The sequence below is a fragment of the Orbicella faveolata genome, unplaced genomic scaffold (genome assembly GCF_042242905.1).
Source record: "Orbicella faveolata isolate gen_17 unplaced genomic scaffold, um_ofav_v1 contig_48, whole genome shotgun sequence".
Classification (NCBI taxonomy): Eukaryota; Metazoa; Cnidaria; class Anthozoa; order Scleractinia; family Merulinidae; genus Orbicella; species Orbicella faveolata.
In genome coordinates this window covers 6,682,973-6,702,221 of record NW_028301578.1, presented here as the reverse complement: position 1 = coordinate 6,702,221, position 19,249 = coordinate 6,682,973, and the positions used below count along the sequence as shown (strand labels likewise).

General features: G+C 39.7%; 2 protein-coding genes across 3 annotated transcripts; one reads left to right on the top strand and one right to left on the bottom strand.

Moving 5' to 3' along the window:
* The first annotated feature begins 11 nt into the window (after positions 1-11).
* LOC110063832 (cytosolic Fe-S cluster assembly factor NUBP2 homolog) lies at positions 12-9,376 on the top strand. Of its 2 annotated transcripts, XM_020770827.2 has the most exons (11): positions 12-156; positions 2,078-2,141; positions 3,214-3,297; positions 3,821-3,882; positions 4,675-4,778; positions 5,195-5,257; positions 6,008-6,036; positions 6,258-6,317; positions 6,908-7,113; positions 7,813-7,902; positions 8,480-9,376. In XM_020770827.2, the coding sequence occupies exons 1-11, from the start codon at positions 106-108 to the stop codon at positions 8,609-8,611; spliced, it is 945 nt and encodes a 314-aa protein (XP_020626486.1). In that variant the 5' UTR covers positions 12-105; the 3' UTR covers positions 8,612-9,376. The 2 variants fall into 2 exon arrangements, with proteins under 2 accessions (XP_020626486.1, XP_020626487.1); XM_020770828.2 differs by lacking the exon at positions 2,078-2,141 and having other exon boundaries at positions 24-156.
* Positions 9,377-13,483: 4,107 nt separating this feature from the next.
* Positions 13,484-18,301, bottom strand: LOC110063828 (uncharacterized). Its single transcript, XM_020770823.2, has one exon. It carries the CDS (start codon positions 18,136-18,138, stop codon positions 16,543-16,545), a length of 1,596 nt encoding a protein of 531 aa, XP_020626482.1. The 5' UTR covers positions 18,139-18,301; the 3' UTR covers positions 13,484-16,542.
* Positions 18,302-19,249: the final 948 nt, after the last annotated feature.

Below are 19,249 nucleotides of genomic sequence, written 5' to 3'. Positions count from 1 at the left end.
TGCACCAGTCCTTTTTAAGATGCGCGTCCAAGATGGCGTAGAACAGCAGGCCGCACCGTAGTTCGAGGTTTGAAATGTTAAAGTACTTTAGCAATTGTTAAAGCTATGGAATCAGATGGTGATAAAGCAACCGCAGTTGGGTGTCCATCAGAAACGGTAAGTTTTGCAGCTGTATATTGATATTATACTGCAAAACTAATACAATGCATATAAGCTTATTATGCTGCAAAAATAGTAATGCGCTCTTATTAACCGAGGAGGAGGTCTGTATTGTAGAATCTTGACCGAGGTCGTGAGTACAGAACGAACTATAGTAATATCCAATTGTATTATTTTTATTCAGATATTTACAGTTGGTGTGATATCTCACAATTTTTACCAACTTAACTGAGTGTAGATGTAGAGTGAAAGCCTAATATCTGCTAATATTGGTCTCGGGATCAAAATTTCGGGTTTATATTAAGGGCTGCTTAATTAAAGCAGATATACAGGTTGAGCCCACAACTCAGTGCAACTTTTCAGAAGATTAGAGGTCTGACTTCCATGGTTTAATGATGCAGTCTGTGCGAATCAATTGCACATAACATTGTGATCAACCTGTGAAAGGGAATATATATACTGGGGGAATTTGTTGCATAGTATTCCCCTACCTCTGGAAATAATCATCAACATAGCTCTTTCCTCCTATCATTACCCTGTTCAACCGGGGGATCAACCCCAGGGGATCAACCCCAGGGGGAAGCTGGTGATGATGCTGATTTAACTCAGGCTTCAAATATCAATCAAAAATGCAATGTAAAACACAAGACTGCGAACCAGTCAGTGTAAAACGCAGACTGCAGGTAAAATGCAGGCTCTGATGGTAAAATACAGACTGCAGACTCTAGACTTTTTAACTGAATCATGCTACCATTTTCATCATTGAGAGACAACCGTTTTAACAGGCCGCTGTCTGTAGTCCACAGCTGTCTGTAGTCTGCGGTCTACATGTATGTTTTACACCGACCAGACTGCGAACTACAGACTGCAAACTACAGACCAGGGGTACATGTAAATGCAGACTGACTCAGGTAAAACGCAGACTGCAGTCTACAAACTTCTTAAGTATACAGTGTGTAATTTCCATTGTCAAGTGCTAGCCATTAACAGGTTTATTCAGGCTAATGACACAGCGAAATTCTGCACTCCAGTTCTGGTTAGACTGAATATCACCCCGGTTAGCCTGAGTAACTCTCCAGTTGGCCTGTTTGCAGTTAGCTCTCAATGATGGAAATTGTAACACGTTTCAGTTAAAAAGTCTGCAGTCTGTTACCCTTGGCCTATAGTCTGCAGTCCACAGTCTGTGTTTTAATCTGATCACTTCAAATGTTATGCAGACATATCTTCCTCTTGTTACTGGTTTCCCAAGTAAACTCTAATAAATGGATGCTGCCCGGTAGCAGACAATCATAATATGAATGTCCTATGTACCGTTATTATATAGCTTGTGTTTGTAGTTGATTTAACTCATGCTCTGAGTAGTTACATGTAATTCTAGGGCATTATTCTCCCATAATACCCACAGGCCAATAGCCCATTTTCAAGTTGACCTAAGCATCTCTATCAAAGCGAGGCCTGGTGCACAGTCATTCATGTAAAAATGAATTTAATTTCCATGTGAACAAAGTCTCATTTTCATATGAAAGGATGGGCACCAAGACTTGCTTTGAGAATGAGGCTTATGGTTATTGGGAAATGGCTTTTTATGGGCCTGAACAAACAAAGCAAAAGGTAATTTAATAATAACCAATAATAATTTTTGAAATTCAATAATTAAAACTACTTATTAACCTTGAATGTTTGGTCTTTATGGGAAAATCTCAAATCCTTAGCCTTGGTGTATTGATCCGGCCAGTGCTCCTTCACTTTGGTCTCAGTTTGAATTTCCCTGCTAAAGACCTCACTGTTGGTTAATTTACAGCTGATGATTATGATGAACATTACCATAATATTTATTTTCTTTTTTTAACTATTTATTTCTTGTCCTAGTACAATTTTTACAGTATTATTTTTGATCTGTAAACCTGTTTGCCATTAGGCCCTTGCAGGAAAAGCAAGTGTTTGTCAAGGATGTCCAGGACAGTATCTTTGCAGCCAACAAGGTACAGCTCATAGATCGCGTTCATGATGTAAACTTAATTACTCATCAGAAAACAAGTCTTTATAACTGTATTTGCCCACAGACATCATTAGGGATGGCAATGATTTTAATTAGTTTTTGTTCTTATATATTTATCACATTTCTTATTTGTGTGCATTTATCTTTAGTGTATATATTTAGTGTATGTTGAGTGTAGTAGGGGGTTGGATTGCAATTGGAACACTAGTTCTGTTTCTTTCCCCCATCACATCCCATACTACAGTCGAACCTCCAGTTGCGACCACCTCTTGTAAGCGGCCACCTCTCCTCAATGACCAGTTTTCCAAAATACCAAAAGTTTCCAAGTCAAATCGCTATATTTGGAACCTCTTGTAAGCGACCACTTCTTGTAAGCGACCGCAACCACTTTTAGAGCTAAAAGATAATCGAGCGGAAATTGGATAATAAGGTGTTGTATCATTATCACATTCCTGGATAGTACAAGGGACGGAAATTTCTCTATGCGAAGTGCCTGATTTTTTCTTGAATTGCCTTTTTACATGAATAAAACATTTAAAACATGGGGTAAGTCTCTGCAGTTACCTTATGCTAATGAGGCAAAATTTTGACGTAGTGTGGTCTAAGCTCTCTTAAGCGACCACCTCCTGTAAGCTACCACCTAGGCTTGACATTTTGGGTTGTTGCTTACAGGAGGTTTGACTGTATTTTGAATTTATGTGCCTAATGTATTTGAAGTTAGTTGTTTGACTATTTGAATTTATTTGTTCTTGTATTTTCAATTGGTAACAAACTCATGAAATAATAAAAAAAAAAACTTAAAGTAAAAAAAAAATACATGCAGATCTAATATTTTAGGTTATTATTTTCTTTTATTTTGAATGCTTCAGATTCATTTTGTCCAGAGATAAATATGGGACAATAAGAGTGACAAGTGTACTTGTAAGCAATTGTACAGTGGTAAAATAAAACCTAGTCCTGACCAATTTGTTTTAAAGTACAGTTACTGTATTGAAAATGTTTTTGACTCAATATATACATGTATGTGTTTGTATTTCTGGGAATATTATTAACAGGTGGGGTGGACCCAGACCAAGAGATGATTGATTTGCGAATGAATGCTGTTAAACATAAGATACTCATATTGTCAGGAAAAGGAGGTGAGATTGTAATTGAAATCATTTGATATAATTATTAGTAAGTTTTTATATTGTAAATGTACATCATGATCATTACTGTTACAGTAGCTATGCGTAATAATTTATTAATTGTTTTAAGATTTATAGAGTGGTTTTCAATTGAGTGCTGAAAGTAATTACTAATAGACAATTACATACTTTGGTTTTGGTTTTGGTTTTACTGCAGTTTGAGATTGGCTGAATAGTCTAACTGGTCAGAAATTGGTTTGGTTCTGGTTTTACGACACTCAATTGAAAATCACTCTATCTATTTACATGTAATTAATCTCAAAATCAGCAGCCTGACTAATTCCAGGATTACTCACCCTGACTTAGAAAAATTCTTTGATACAACTTTAACATTGAACTATAATTTTTTTGCTATACAGGTGCATTCCAAACTGTATAAATGGACAAAGTTTTCTTATGGAAAATGTGTTCATTATTGCCATTAAAACTTGTTATCAGAGTAACTTTATAAATGGTATTGTTGGTATTTCTCTAGGTGTGGGAAAATCAAGTTTAGCTGCAACCCTTAGCATGGCACTTGCTAACATGGGTAAAAAGGTACAATTTTTGAAGCATGATGCCTTGAATGTCTTCATAACACTTTTGAAACTAAGTATACTAAAGTAAAATTCAGATTTCAGATTTTTTTATTCTTATGCACTATTTACAAAAACTATAACATTAGCAGTATTGCAGAAATTACATCAATTAAAAAGAGAAAAGAAATATAACAATACATGGCCAAAATAAAATGTGCTCAGTGACCAAAGTAGCATAGGCTTTCGTGTTGGTCACAGACATGTACAAACAATTGACACAACATATCAATTACAGTAGAGATCAAAAAAGTAGAAAAGAGAAAAATACATATACAGTATATGAACAATAAACGCACAAAAAGATGGCACAAAAAAACATTATTTTTTAATACAAGAAAAATTGATACATCGGTTAATTTTTGATCCTGGGTTAGCGTTTACTGGCTTTCGAACAATCCGGCCCTGGTGTGTAAATGGGCACCAGCAAATTTAATGCCGGGAGTAACCCTGCAATGGGCTAGCATACCATTCAGGGGGAAGTAGAAATACTCCTAGTTGCTTCATGCTACAGAGACTGGAGATAAGCACTGGCCTGATGAGCCACTTTGCTGGTATGGAGACATTACCTTACCCCTCTATACTCTCAGGTGGAGAGGGGCACTGCAAGACTAAAGTGGCTCATGCAATGACCCTGCCATCCATGCCAGATCTCGGCCTGGACCATTTAATTCGAAGTCCAGCATGCTAACAATCTGGCCGTGGCACCTTCCACATACGCTGGAGTTCTAATTTTTGTTTACCTGTTCTGTAGGTGGGACTTGTTGATCTGGACATCTGTGGTCCCAGTGTACCCAAGTTAATGGCAGTAGCAGGGAAACAAGTCATTAATTCTCCTTATGGCTGGACTCCCCTCAAGTAAGAAGCTATAGTTTGTCTGTAGTTAGGCTGTGAACAGGCTCTGGCTGTGAGGATCTGACTGCAGCTTGAATGGCCGAGAAGGACTGGCTGTGAGTGAAGTGGCCAAGGAGGGGTTGATGTGATGGGGTGGGGCATAACATACATTCCCATCCTCCTCTCTTCTCTTCTCATTCTTCCTGCTTTATCTCTATCCCATCCTTAGCTAGAGAGCCTGTTGACGTGCTAATCTGTAGTGTGATTATCCTGTTGTTTGGTCTTGAAAAACAGCAATGTTGGTGACTGGTTTCTGTTTCCACAAATAAAAAAAAAGGAAAAAAAAGAGAAAAATCCTGTTTGTTGGATGGTACCGTCAAGTAGTATCGTATGTACTGTAGGTTTCCAACCAATCAGATGATCGTATTATTCTGTCTCAGATCTCCTCATTTTGATGTGAAGGTCATGTCAGTGGGCTCCCTTCTGCAGAAAACAGATAGTGCGTAAGTTTGGAGGAAATGTACTGTTCCTGATAATAATTGTATAATAGTCTAAACACCGACTTTATAAAACTACCTCATTCATAAGTTCAAGCCCTAAATAAAACTATGAGCCCTTGCTTTTGCCAAACTCTCCTGTCACTAATAAGCCATAAAACAATAAACATTGTAGACTTTCTCAAAGTTCTTTGCACTTGATAGTACTCCCAGCACAAAGCATGAGCCTGTGAGCACTCTTTTTCCTCATGCTCTTCACACTCAGATTTTGAAATTCCCGGGCTTTTTTCTCGCTCTGAGCTTGATGCACCAAGATGAAGTCATTAAGGGGCCGTCGACATATTTTTAATTTCTGACTGCAGTATTCAGATGATAGAACCAGAATTGTTGGTACAAAGCAGCGCAATGATTTTAAAGATTTTTTCAACTTTGTGGCGACAACACACGGTAATGCAGTCCCGTTCTAAACATAAAGTCAGCCTTATTAAAATGGACCATTTTTGGTCAAAAAGTCCTTGTACTTTAGCATATTGATGGCCCCTAAGTGAATTATTGAACGGAAAGCAAATTGTAATTAACTTTGAGCGGTTTTTTACCAAGACACGAGAATAGAATTTGAAAATGTCTGCCAGACTTTTTCAATTTGACATCAGGACGTTGTGCATGCTTTTAAAACCCATAATCTCAATATTTTATAATTTCATTACGCTATGAAGCAACAGAGCCACTGAAGCAACAATTTGTTTTTGTTTGTAGGATAATATGGCGTGGACCACGAAAAACAGGTAACAATCCTGTACATGTGCTGATCATGAATGTGTAGTACTTGTAGTTCGTACGCAGTGAATGCGCACACCTGAACTACTGCAAACGTACTGCCAGTCCACTTTTGGTGCGCAAGAACCTCTTTCCTTTCCTTATTTTCAAGCTTCTCGGAAAGAAACGGCCAACGAATGATTTTTTTATTATCAGTTTTCTACTCAGCAATGATAAATTGTTTTTGTAGGATTAATCAAGCAATTTTTGAAAGATACCTTCTGGGGAAGACTGGATTTTCTTATCTTTGGTAAGTAATGCATAGTGGTCTTAACCTTTTAACCTTAAGCTTTGCTTGTCCATTTAGGGGTATGCCCCCTCCCCCCCTCCCCCCGCCCCCATGCAGCCCTGCAAATATTCTATCAGGCACCAAATAGTTCATCAGAACTAATTTGACTCCTGAATGAACGAGGCAGTGAGAGTTAGGATAAATATATTGTGCAATGTTCCGGCCATTGCTTGAACCAAGGCCGCTAGATCCAGTGTTTAAGACCCAATCTAGATTAAGCCGGAAAAATTTGAAAACGCAGCTTTTTTTCTACCGTAACGGTTAGGCCCACCGTCTAAAAAAGAGAAAACGTTCTTCAATTCGGAGGAATTTTAAAACGCCGGCTTTGCGTTGTAGTGTGAACGGAGAACATTTTAAAAATTGAGCTTTTCAAAAACGGATAATGATAACAGTCGTGCGATTTTCTTGACCAAGTTTTTCTCAAACACAAGTAATTGTTGCGTTTTGGAATTTCTCCGGCTAAGTGTGTATGGCGCAAGCCTACATTCGGCATAAGGCCACTTCTCACACGTTACGTTATAGGTAGATCTACAATTTGTTTCTCTCTTCAGACACGCCGCCTGGGACATCAGACGAACATCTCACGGTTGTCAAAGCGCTGAAGAACGTCAATCCAAACGGTGCAATTCTTGTCACCACGCCCCAAGACGTAGCTTTGGCTACGATCCGTAAAGAACTCAACTTCTGCCGTAAGATGGATGTCAAAGTCCTGGGCATCGTCGAGAATATGAGTGGCTTCGTTTGCCCTTACTGTCAGGTACATAATCTACTCTTTGAGACACCTATTAAAGGCTCACTTCATCCTTAATGCAACGAAGTTTGTTTTGAAAGAGATCGCGGCGCGCGCTGCATCATTGGGCCTTAAATTTCAGGGGCAGTAATATGAGATAATTCGACAGGAAGCAAATTTACAGGGGTGAAAGGGGGTCCGTATTAGAGCGAAATTCTTACACTACGTCTAAGGCGGTCTTGGTGAATTGCCGCTCGTCCAAAGGTGTTATAATAGATTTAGCTGTACCCAGTGGAGGTTTACAGAGTCTCAATCAAGACTCGATTTAACTGTTAACGAGTTTAAACTTGCACTTAGAATCATAATCGGTTTAGAGTAAATAGCCTCCAAATACTTCCAGAACAACTTAGCACGAGGCCAAAACAAAACAAAACAAAAATACACAAATAAAAGTAAAAAAGGACGCACATATAATCATAGCTTCCCCAATTTTGAGACTAACTTTGACATATTTCCCCACCAAATTAATGCTTTGTGAAGATTATCTCTGGCTACGTTGGCTTTTCCATGTACCAAACTAAGTCTTAGCCCTGATAAGGCATAAAAATCAAAAGTTCAAGATTACAAAATTCAAGTATCGGGACGTTTAAGTTCTGCAGCGGGAAATGGTAGTTACTCTAGTTGAAAATAAAACCACCGTAAGATGAAATGTTTATTCCTGTTTAGGAATGCTCCGACCTGTTTTCATCTGGCGGTGCTGACAAGCTCGCGAATGAATATGGTCTTCGTTTCCTTGGCAAGATTCCACTTGACCAGGTAAGATGTAAACAAACTGTCTGTGTCTCCGCTAGGTTAGCCTATTTACATTACATTTTGTTTGATTCCTTAGCTCAACACATGGACCAAGTCTTTGAGTAGGATGCAGGACGCTTGTCGCATATGAACCTAGTAAATAGCCTAGCATACCATGAGCCTCTCTCTAGCTCTGAGGTTAAAGCGCCTGATCGGTGTCTGGGAGAACCTGGGTTCCTAACCCGTCGGGATTCCTGAAACCTCTAAGTGTTGCGGGGGGGGGGGGGTGGGGGGGGGGCGCGGATTTCGAGTATACCACATCCCGTTACTGATATCCCATTTCCCATTAATTTTCCCCCAAATAACCCGTATCTCATTAATTTGTTACCTTCTCTTCCCCGCCGCTAAGCAACTTCTACCCGAGTTAGAAGCGTTGGAGCCTGGCGTCAGTCAACCAAACCCGCGGCATGAGCTGGGAAAGAGGGCTAGGCTAACGTCAATGTTATTAATTTATGTCCTTCGTCTTTTAGCCCATAGTTAGCAGCTATTTAAATATTTCTCATTGTGTTTACTGACGATCTCGCCTTGTCTCTTTACATAGAACCTTTGCGTTTGCTGCGAACAAGGATCGAACATTTTCCAAACTTACCCAGAATCACCCGCGGGAAAAGCACTGCAATCTCTTGCGTCCAAGTTAACGGAAGAATTGAAACAGGAAATGACGTCAACGTGACGAGACAATTTGAGGACTGTCAATCAACTCCAGGTCTTGCAGAAAACGCTACGTGGAAGCGAATGGGCGTGAACTGAAAATGCTTCACGATCATATAATTATCTACCGCCATGAAATTACGTGAAAACTGTGATTTTAAAAGGACTCATCGTTTGTCCCCGAGGAAAAGGGGACACGACAGTCGAATGGAAGAAATCAGCGAGTAAGCAGAATGTGATTTCAACCGCACGGGTGTCGTGAAGTTTTGAACAGGGTTACCCAACGACCGTTTTCTCTCGAATGCTTTTTAAACGCTGTTTTAGGCTATCTGGAGTACTTTTAAAGCTCTGTAGGTTAATTTTAGGTTAGGCTATACAAATTTTATCTGTTCGGTTATTCCAGGGAAACTTGAGTATTCTCGAATTTATAAGGGCTTTTTTGTCCATTTCTCGAAAACCTTAGGTCTTATCGCCTTTCCGAAAATGATGGCTGACCTTTTTCCGTACCCAAAACGTCATTTTTAACAATCCGAAAACAACAGACATTAAATTTCTCATATCACGAAAGTTCGTGACAATTCTCTTACGAGAATCAGAGGGGATTAAAGGCCTTCCAAACAGATAATTTATCAAAACGATCCGTTGGGTGCCCCTGTTTGAACTGAGTCAATGACATGATAGTTCATACCGAATCAAAGTATATGTATCTCTGTGGCGAACAGCATCTCTGAAAACACAATAAAAGTTAAATATAATAAAATCACATACAAGTAAACCTGACTGAAAATGAACGCGTTGGTCAGTTTGCTTTACGGTGTTCCCAACAAACCTTGAAGTAAGTCATGTCTCAAAGATTATAGCATCACTGTGCGGTGGTCGAAAAGGTTAAATTGGTTGGTTGTTTTGTTTCGTTTGAAGTTTGTTCCCCAGCAATGTAGAGCGTTTTCGCATGAGGTCACGGCAGCCACAGCGGTGTTCCAAAAAAATGAAACGGCGGCCGTGTTAGTGTCCCAAACTAATCCTGTGAGGGTTCAACTCTTTTCTTATGTAAACACTTTCTTTCGTTCCAATAAATTTGCATGGCTGCTGGTCACGTGAGTGGGAACGCTCTATAGAGAAAAGAACCGAGCCGCAGTTTTGTGACCCGTTACTGATTTAAACAGCGTTTTCACTAGCGCATTAGCGAACACAACCGGGTTTATATGCCTCTGGCAACACACACAGACAGAAAGATGTTGATATATGAGTAATGGGCAACTTTTCTTCGAAAATTTTCTAATTGCCAAAATTTAAATGCTTTATTTTGTGCTTATGCATTAGTTATAACCAGCCTTCGTGGGGGAGGAAGCCCAAAGAGCGTCAGTGTGGGAGGCCAAGTGATAGCTGGAAATACATCTGCTTCGCAGGCTAGTGAATGCGGAAATCCAATTGATGTGAACACTTGTTGGAGAAATAGGAAATCAGCGTGCATTCAAGCAAAGGTCGCTTAAATTCACACATTTTAGAGCATATTATAAACTTTTAATAGCGGAGCTCCGGCGGCCCGAAGGGCCGCCAAGCGGTGTCCCATACCCATATAGGGAAGAAAAGGAAACCCATGAATTGATTTTCTCATGGTTATCATGGCTAGCGGTATTGCTCGTGGGCGCGTACGCACGACGGCGACGACGACGACAACGACGACGACGACGGAGTCGCGCAAGATGGCGGCCATACTCCAGCTAATAGGTTGACAGAGACATGCACCCTCGGTTTGTAGCGGGAGAATGCCATTTTTCCTGGCGGGATTTTTAAGAAAAACGATAGCGGAGGTTGATCTAATATTTTTAAGACAGGGTTGCACTGAAGCAAAAAACAGAAAGCAAGAATTAACAGGCAAAGAAGTAGCGAAGAAGATCGCGAAAAAGACTGAGCGGGCCAGCGCCGGGAAGGAGGCGAAACAGTACTGAACAATGCCGTGAATTATAGCTAGTCAAGGGCTAGAGAAAGGAGGTGAAATAATACCGAACAATGCCGTGAACCAAAGCTAACGAGGGCTATAGAAAGGAGGCGAAAGTACCCGACAAATTGATTCAGAAGACTGCCGAACTCCCCATGGCCAAGTTCAAAATTCGTGCGAACGTGATGCTGTGCAGCCGTGCAAGAAAATTCAGAAGTCACCTGATTTGGTCAGGTGATGAACAAGAGAAATCAAACGTACCCGAGTGTTTTATAGTCTCCTCCGTAGCCGTTTTTTGGGATGTCACGCACTACCACGTAAGTTAATTTTATGCTTATGACTTCTTGTTCTTGGATTTTGTGTCATTTCATCACAAGAATAGGTAATGAAAGATGCAATAGTTGTTGCAATATATTTTTGAAGGAAAACTTACAAGTCTGCCTATGCTGGATAACAGCCATGTGTAAACTGAATGTGAAGCAAACACTCTGTTAAAGATGGGGCAGCCCTAAAACCCAGAAACCGGAATCCGGAATCTGGAACCAAAAACCAGAATCCAGAAACTGGAAACCGGAATCCGCAAATCAAAGAAAATAAGTTCTTCAAATACACGAAAATTGTTTTGCTTAGCTTTTCGACTGTAAAAAGTAAGCTGCCAAGTAAAAAGGACCTCAAACTTAACCTTTTTTGAAACAAAAATTCCCCGTCTGTTGAAGTCGTGCAACCGTTATTTTTAGTGAGGGCTATGATTATGAGAATTTCAGTAAAGTGCGTCTTCATTTTATTCCAAGCACCTCGAGAGTGTCTAAAATAAGCTTGCTGGTAATTGCCATTTTGTTTAATTAGTGATCTTCAATTTACCGGGAGTATAAATTTATCCTTTATGTCTAGTAGATACTGAACAAGATAGAAAATGTCATAGAGAACAGGATATCCGTCAGTGGCAGCCCCCTGTACATTGACGGTCACGCCCCCCACTTTCGAAGTCCAAAGGCTAACCCATCTGGTCTAAATATGAAATTTGATTTTTCCAACAGATACAAGACCTGAATTCCAGATTAACACAATTTCCAGACTGATACTGTGACAAATCAGCCTTTCATATTCTTGGCGGCTATCATATTAAAACAATTTGTAGAAATGTTGCACACTTACTTCCGTCTGCTTCTCACTTGCTAACAGATCAGACCACATGTTGTTAAAAGATACTAAAAGACTGCCAGAAACTCACTGCAATAGCCTATAATAGCTTGTTGTTAATGTGCTGCTCACCAGTCTTCTCAGAGCAATTTGATCTAGACAAGAAGCAGGCTCTCACCAGGGCCAGCTTGAACAAAAGATGGGTAACTTAGCCTATGAGCAGGCTCTCGTGTTTGGGCTGGTGGCGTGAGTGGCAAAGCCGCATGAAGGCTCTTGGTGACATGCCAATGCAGAAAAACACTAGACACCTATTAAATAATAATAATAATAATAATAATAATAATAATAATTGTCATGGCTAATCGCTGTCGCAAAGTACAGCAACGACGCAGCTCAACAAGGTTGAACCAAAAGCATACATTGGCGCCTCTGGCAGCCGCTGTACGGTCCATGTGTGACCTTGGAGCACAGCTTACAGCCAGCTGGAATCAGCTGTATGTTGGTTTTTGCTGAGAGAGGAAAACCGGAGAACCCGGAGAAAAACCCTCGAAGCAGAGAAGAGAACCAACACAAACTCAACCCACTTATGGTGTCGGGTCCGGGAATCGAACCCGGGCCACATTGGTGGGAGGCGAGTGCTCTCCCCACTGCGCCATCCCTGCTCCCCCCATTTAGCCTGCTCAGACACTAGAGACAGATACTAGAGCCTGCTCGCAGGCTATGAGTAACTCTATCCACCCAAAAAATCAGTAACCCTGACTGGATTAAGTGATGTACCCAATGGATAGCTTTATGCAGGTTTTGAACAACCGAGCCAGATATATAGCTAAGGGTTGTTCAGAACTAGTCAATAATTTTTTAGCAATTACAGTCTGTGGCTGAAGTAAAGCCAAGAAAATAAATAACAAAAAAATTATTTTTGCTCATATTTATTTATTAGACATTGCTGAAGTGAATTATTTCTATCATCATTCATAATATCTGGATTCCAGATTCTGGATTTTGGTTCTGGATTCCGGATTTTGGTTTCCAAATTCAGTGTTTTAGGGTTGCCCCAGATGATGTATTTAATGTATGATGATGATGTACGAGTTTAAAAATATCATATCATATCTGTGATGGTTCCGAGGTGGAGGGCTGTTACATGTACATGTAAATGTCGCATGCACAATTTTTCACTCGTTATGATTCAGGTGCAAATAGTTTCTGTATCTGTTGATGTGCAACAATCTACACCAATATTTTAACCTAATAATGTACAGTGTATATTAATTAACCATATTATGCTGTTTTTAGTTGACCAGTGCTACTACATAGTAATGTGATGTTGAAGGGCACAAATTTAAAAACATGCCCATTGTCAACTTGTCAAATATATGAACTGGCCAGACAGTGTAGGTTACAAAATTCTCTGAAAGGTAAGATGTTTCTTAAACATTATTTTGTAATTAATGATTTCTCAGACATTGTTTTCTTCAAGAAAAGATTCATACCCCACATGGAGGTTTTTTCTCTATTAGAGCTCTTGATTCCTGATACTTTAATTTGGAATTTCTAAAGACTGACCATGAATGGGTGTTGGGTGTGAATATCTTCTGGAACTGCACATTCATTCATTGAGTAAGCAAGAACATCAGTATTTATCCTGACAAACTCTGATTTTCTTCTGGAAGCTGAACTCATATACAGTCGTACAGTTATATGTACAACCAAACAGCCTGGATGACCCTGTGATTGGGACTGTGCACATAGATAGATAGATAGATAGATAGATAGATAGAGAGACAGACAGACAGACAGACAGACAGACAGACAGACAGATAGATAAACTTTATTTAAACACGATAATAATTAAAGCTAAAAGCTTGTCGGTTGTTGTAACCCTCAATGCTCCAGTTTCTTGTTTGAAGCAAATTGCATTTGCTCTCAAAAGCAAGTGGCGAAGTTCATAACAGTTATGTAAGTTTGCTTTGTATTTCAGGGCAGAGCCTGCCACAGTGGAAGTTGGAGTACCAACCCCTAGCATTTGACTCACTACTAACACTCAGTAAACAACTAGCAATGAAGTACACTGTATATCAAAGAAAGGAATTACATGCCTGTTCCTGTCAGTCAATATATGAACAGTTTACAGATGGGGAACCTGTATTAAAACATCAAAGATTTTCAAAGCAACCATGGCCTGGTGAGATATTTCTGAGGAAATATAAATTTAAGGTCCTTATGATTGCTTATACTGGCATTGATTTTTATTGTAAACAATATCTTACTGAGTGTATTTTTCTTGTGTACTAATTGTTGTAGAACACAGACATCACTGTTATGACAGAGATAAAAAAAAATTTGTGAAAAGTTCTATAAACAAATGCATCTGGGAACAAATTAATTTATCATGGATGCAGCTTCTGAGAGATCCCCAATATTAATGGAACATACACTGTTCATACATGTAAAAGAGTTCAGTAATTCATTACTTATGATTGTAATGCTTTGTTTGGTTTCTCTGTATTTACAGACAACTTGATGGGATTATAGATTCTGCACCAAGTTCATTGAATAAACTGACTTGGAGGTTCAGTTCTGCAACCCATCCTGTTTGTAGTAATATCATAGCTGCAACATTGTGACAGATACACTGCACTACATTATTAAGAAACACATATTAACTAATTACTTTTAAGTGCCTTTTAAATTAATCAGTTTTTCTTAGAGATAATCTACTCATGGTTTATTTAAATAATTGTACAAGAATTCCCTCTGGACTGTATTTATTCTGGATTCTATAGGCTCTACTCCTTAAGATTAGGCTGTCTCAGACTCTACCAACCGAGGATTACAAGGATTCCGAAGGATTCACTTCGTACAAATTTTCAATATGGCTTCTCATACAAAATAATAACATTCAACGTGTCCCAAAAACACTTTCGGTCTCATGACAATTAAGTCATCGCGTACATATAATTGGCTTTTTGGCTTTGCAATGATCTTTATTGAGCTTTTAAATCAATTTTGTGATAATCTGCATTGGACATGGCATAAATTGATATTTTACCAACACGAAATGGAGAACTGGGTCTTAAGCAAAGTTGCAGGATTAGCATTTTTGTAGAAAGAAAGGGTTGAGAAATTTGTGACATTCTACAGACAGCCTTGCCTTTCACAATGTCCGATAAGGTTAATTTGTTCCATTCTGTTGTAGAAATAGTGTTCTCTAATTTATAAATTATTTCAATCTGTTGGTTAAATGATTGCCTTATAACCCCATGTCTGGCTTTGGTGCATGTAGGATATTGATGTCTTTTTTATCCATTTTGCTGTAAATTATCTTAATTGATGTGTCAATCAAAACATATCTTGGATATGCTGGGCTCTTCTGACAAATGTACCTATGCCTGATAACCTTGGAGTGCATTTGGTTGTGTAGTGCAGGCAAAATGCATGTACATAATATAACTTCCTCTTAGCTTACTGATAATTATTGGTATAATTTAATTATAGCAAAATTAATTAATGGAACCCAATAACAGCTCTTGTAGTCCACAATGCCAGTCGAGAAAAAGAGCAAATCACATTGGAACTGAATAATAAAATTATTATTAGAAGCCTATGCAAGTATTCATGATCAGCAAAAAAAAAAATATATATCGTAATTACCATTCATGGAGGGTGATTTTGCTTATTGCAAACCCTTCCAGCAGGAGGAGACTCCATACAATAGTGAAGATGGCTAAATGTACCTTTGGGGACAAGTTAGAAAACAAAACTTTCCAACTTTTCACATATGTATACTGTTTTGGTATTTTTGTGAGATTTCATTTGGTAGAGATTCAGAGACTGAGTATATTGTAACCACTGCACTTCCATCAGTCCCCACAACAAAAAATGTGTAAACTTCTTTTGTGTGGGAGTCCCCATGTTAACTAAGGAAGAATATAATGATTAATAACAATGCTTTGTCTTTCTGAATAAGGTAGGAAAAAACAAGAAATGCCACCAAAAAGCACAGAAGACAGTTCTGTTATGTGATCAAGATTTTTGGTGGCTTCCAAGAAATCCTTGAAATCATGGCTCTATATTTCATAATCACACCATCTTACACCTCGATCTGCTAATGTAATACTAGTTCCGGCTGAAACTATTAAATCATTCGCAATTTACCTCATACATGTTGGATTATTTTCATTAGTAACAACATTCAGAAAAATAACTGAGGAACTCCGCTTTTAGGCTGACCTAAATCTACATATTACAAACATATATACATTCACGTTAATTTTGTAGTTAAAATTAGTACACTGTTAATTACTCAGTTTTGCATATCTAACTTTCAAAAGAATAGTACTTTGAACTTAAGTAAACAAAGCGAACCAGATATTGACCGACTGTCGGTTACACAAGCATGCAATAAAAGGTTTTGCTTAATGAAACTAAAGCCAAGAATACATTAAAATTGTTGCACGCCAAATGCCAATGTAGTGCTGTAGCCTTGTTTAATTAAACTACCCAGTACATGAAATGGACAACACGGAATCTGCACTGAGTCTTCTACTGTTTTGGATTACGTAAACACTGTGAGGCTCTGAGACTATAGACTGTTCACGTACAGCCTCTTTATTTTGTCCCCCGTTTTGCGCTGGCGTCCAGTTCTCTCGCGATTCTATCCTCGCGTTCAACGATCGAATAAAAATACCAGAAAATAGAGGGTTGTGAACAGTCTACTGAGACTACGATACTGCAACACGTTTTCAGTCTTAGTCAATGATACACACTGTTTAGCTCTGAATAAACTTCACGCACGTAATCAGAGCGCCTAATGTTAAGAGTGTTGGTCCTGTCAGTAAGGTAAAGTCAAAAATAAACACGCACGCATTTCTTTACAAAATTGTACAATCCCCTTGTTCAACTTCTAGTGGATCGTACTCCTGAACTACAAACCGCCATGTGCGACACCCTTTCTTGCCCGCAGGAATGTAACCGAAATCACAGACGGGAGTGTAGCCTCCAAATACAACAAAATATTTTTTGTTGTGAACAAAGTAGATCGGAGGACTGGCGTTTGAATTCATCTGCTTCCAGCAATCTTGACCAGTCACCGACAGCAAGTTGTGGGTTTTTTCCAGCAGGGCTGACTTCATGAAACCAATAAAAGGGTTGGACAGCGCGAACTCGAAGACTTTCAGGTTTCGACCCTCGAACATATTCTCAAAGGACCTCATCTTGCCATCCAAATAGATCACAAAGAACCCGCCAGTGGAAAAAGTCCAAGTTGACTTGGTAGCAATGTGTTCGTAAGACGAGCGTGGCTGCACGTCTTGACGAAACTTCAAGCCGTTGACGTGGTCTCCCGCAATCCCATCGCACACCACCTTGATTGGAACATCTGTGTGATTGATTAACTGGAAGTAATGGTTGTCCCCTCTCGTTTGTGGTTGTGGGTACAAGTGTAATACCCGTTTAGGCCCAGAAAAAGCAGCTAAGAACACCTTTTCTCTGATAGTGTCAAGTTCTGGCATCTTAGTCATTCCTAAGCTTTCTCTGAATTCCTCGACTACCTCATAAAATGGGAGGTTTCTTCTTAGGTGAAGGATCATCCAAATTTTGCCTCCCTCAGGCGGAAGAGCGCCTGAAGGACTCATGTACTTCTCGTCAGACAGGAATCCAAGCTTTTGAATGGCGTCTTGTTTTTGGACACTCAGCAAGTTTTGGATGAACATCGTCTGGCGGCCAGTGGCTTGGAAAGTTGCCAGGATGTTTGCAAGTAAGACAAGCAGCGACGTCTGCGCATTGCAATATACAACCATTGACCTCAGGCAATCATCTATATCTTCCTCTTTGCTTTCATTGTTTAGGCCTCTCTCGAAGTTTTCGGACACTTCACCGATGAACTGAGGAAAGTCAGTTTCAAACAGGGCTTTATCTGCCACGTCTATTGACCCACTCTGTAGGATCTTCAAGCTGGAATTCATGTTTTTCACACGGACGGCCAGACCATGGAACTTCTGGCTTTGTAGCTTCTGATTGAATTTCTGAAGCTCTACGTGGACCTTCTCGATGAAAACCGTGGCCAAATCCGGCTGACTAGGAGCGCTGAGTGACAAAACCGTTCCGAGAATACCACATAATGCACCTGCAACCGCACCGTACGGCCCTCCTACTACAGTCGCAATGGTCCCTGCAATGTTCAAACATCCTTTCATTACTTCTACAGGCTCGCCGCTGCTTAAGGCTTGCAAGGAACTGATCGATACTTGAAGGACATTTCCAACATCTGATATAGCTTTGTTTCGGTCTGCCTCTCTAGAAGACACCCTCTGTTCGTCGACCCAGGTGCGGATACTTTTCACGTTCTCTGCGACATCTCGCGGAATTGTGGTGTTGCGATAAGTGGCATAGTTTGTGACGATCGTCTTGATTTTAACAAGTGAGGCATTGACATTTTCAATGTTTACACTGGGAACCCTTGATGCCATTTTGACTACGTGGACGGAGAGCGAACGTACGCGAAACTGGCTAACCGACTTGCTTGAACATGAAGTACAGTGAGTTTCCCTTTCATGCCCTCACCTCAAATATGCTCTCTTTGCTTAGGAATTTGAATAACTTAAGTGGATAATAAAGAGCCTTCTATTTATTGCCCGAAGCTAAAAGGGAAAAAAAACAAAGTGCTTGAGTTGAGCAATAACTGTCAAACTTATAAAACCGTGAACACAATAAACATTCCAGACATATTTTAATTATGTGTTAGAAGAAGCTCTGGCAAGCTTGAAACCAGGACGCTAATCGCTAACTTTCTTGTTAAAACGAAAATTAAATTAAACTGCTTTTTGAACCAAAACCAGATCCCTACTTAATTGTGACATTTCCCAGGTCGTATGCGTTACACTCATGATCATAAGGCGATTTGTATCGATCACTCTATAGTTTGGTTTGAAAGGAGACACCACTTAGCGCTCGCCTGATTGATTCTCTTTGGCCGCTAGAACGTTTATTTGGGTCGTGACGATTTCCCGAATTCCCGACTGAGAGGCGAAAAAAAATCCCGCAACCCATGCCCACTTTTTGGCGAGTCCCGCTTCCCGGGAAGAAGTCAAATCCCGGCTCCGGTCAAGATATTTACCGCTTTCCCGATTCCTGCACCGTATTTTGGTCAAATCTCGGATCTCGAGAATAACCTTCCAGACCCTTGTTTATATGCTTCTGGCAACACACACAGACACAGAAAGATGTTGATATATAAGTATTGGGCAACTTTTCTTCGAAAATTTTCTAATTGCCAAAATCTAAATGCTTTATTTTGTGCTTATGCATTAGTTATAACCAGCCTTCGTGGGGGAGGAAGCCCAAACAGAGTCAGCGTTGGAGGCCAAGTGACAGCTGGAAATACGTCTGCTTCGCAGGCTGGTGAATGCGGAAATCCAATTGATGTAAACACTCGTTGGAGAAATAGGAAATTAGGGTGCATTCAAGCAATGGTCGCTTAAATTCACACATTTTAGAGCATATTATTATGAACTTTTATTACAAACATGCATTCACATTCTGTAGTTAAAATTAGTACACTGTCAGAATTACTCAGTGTTG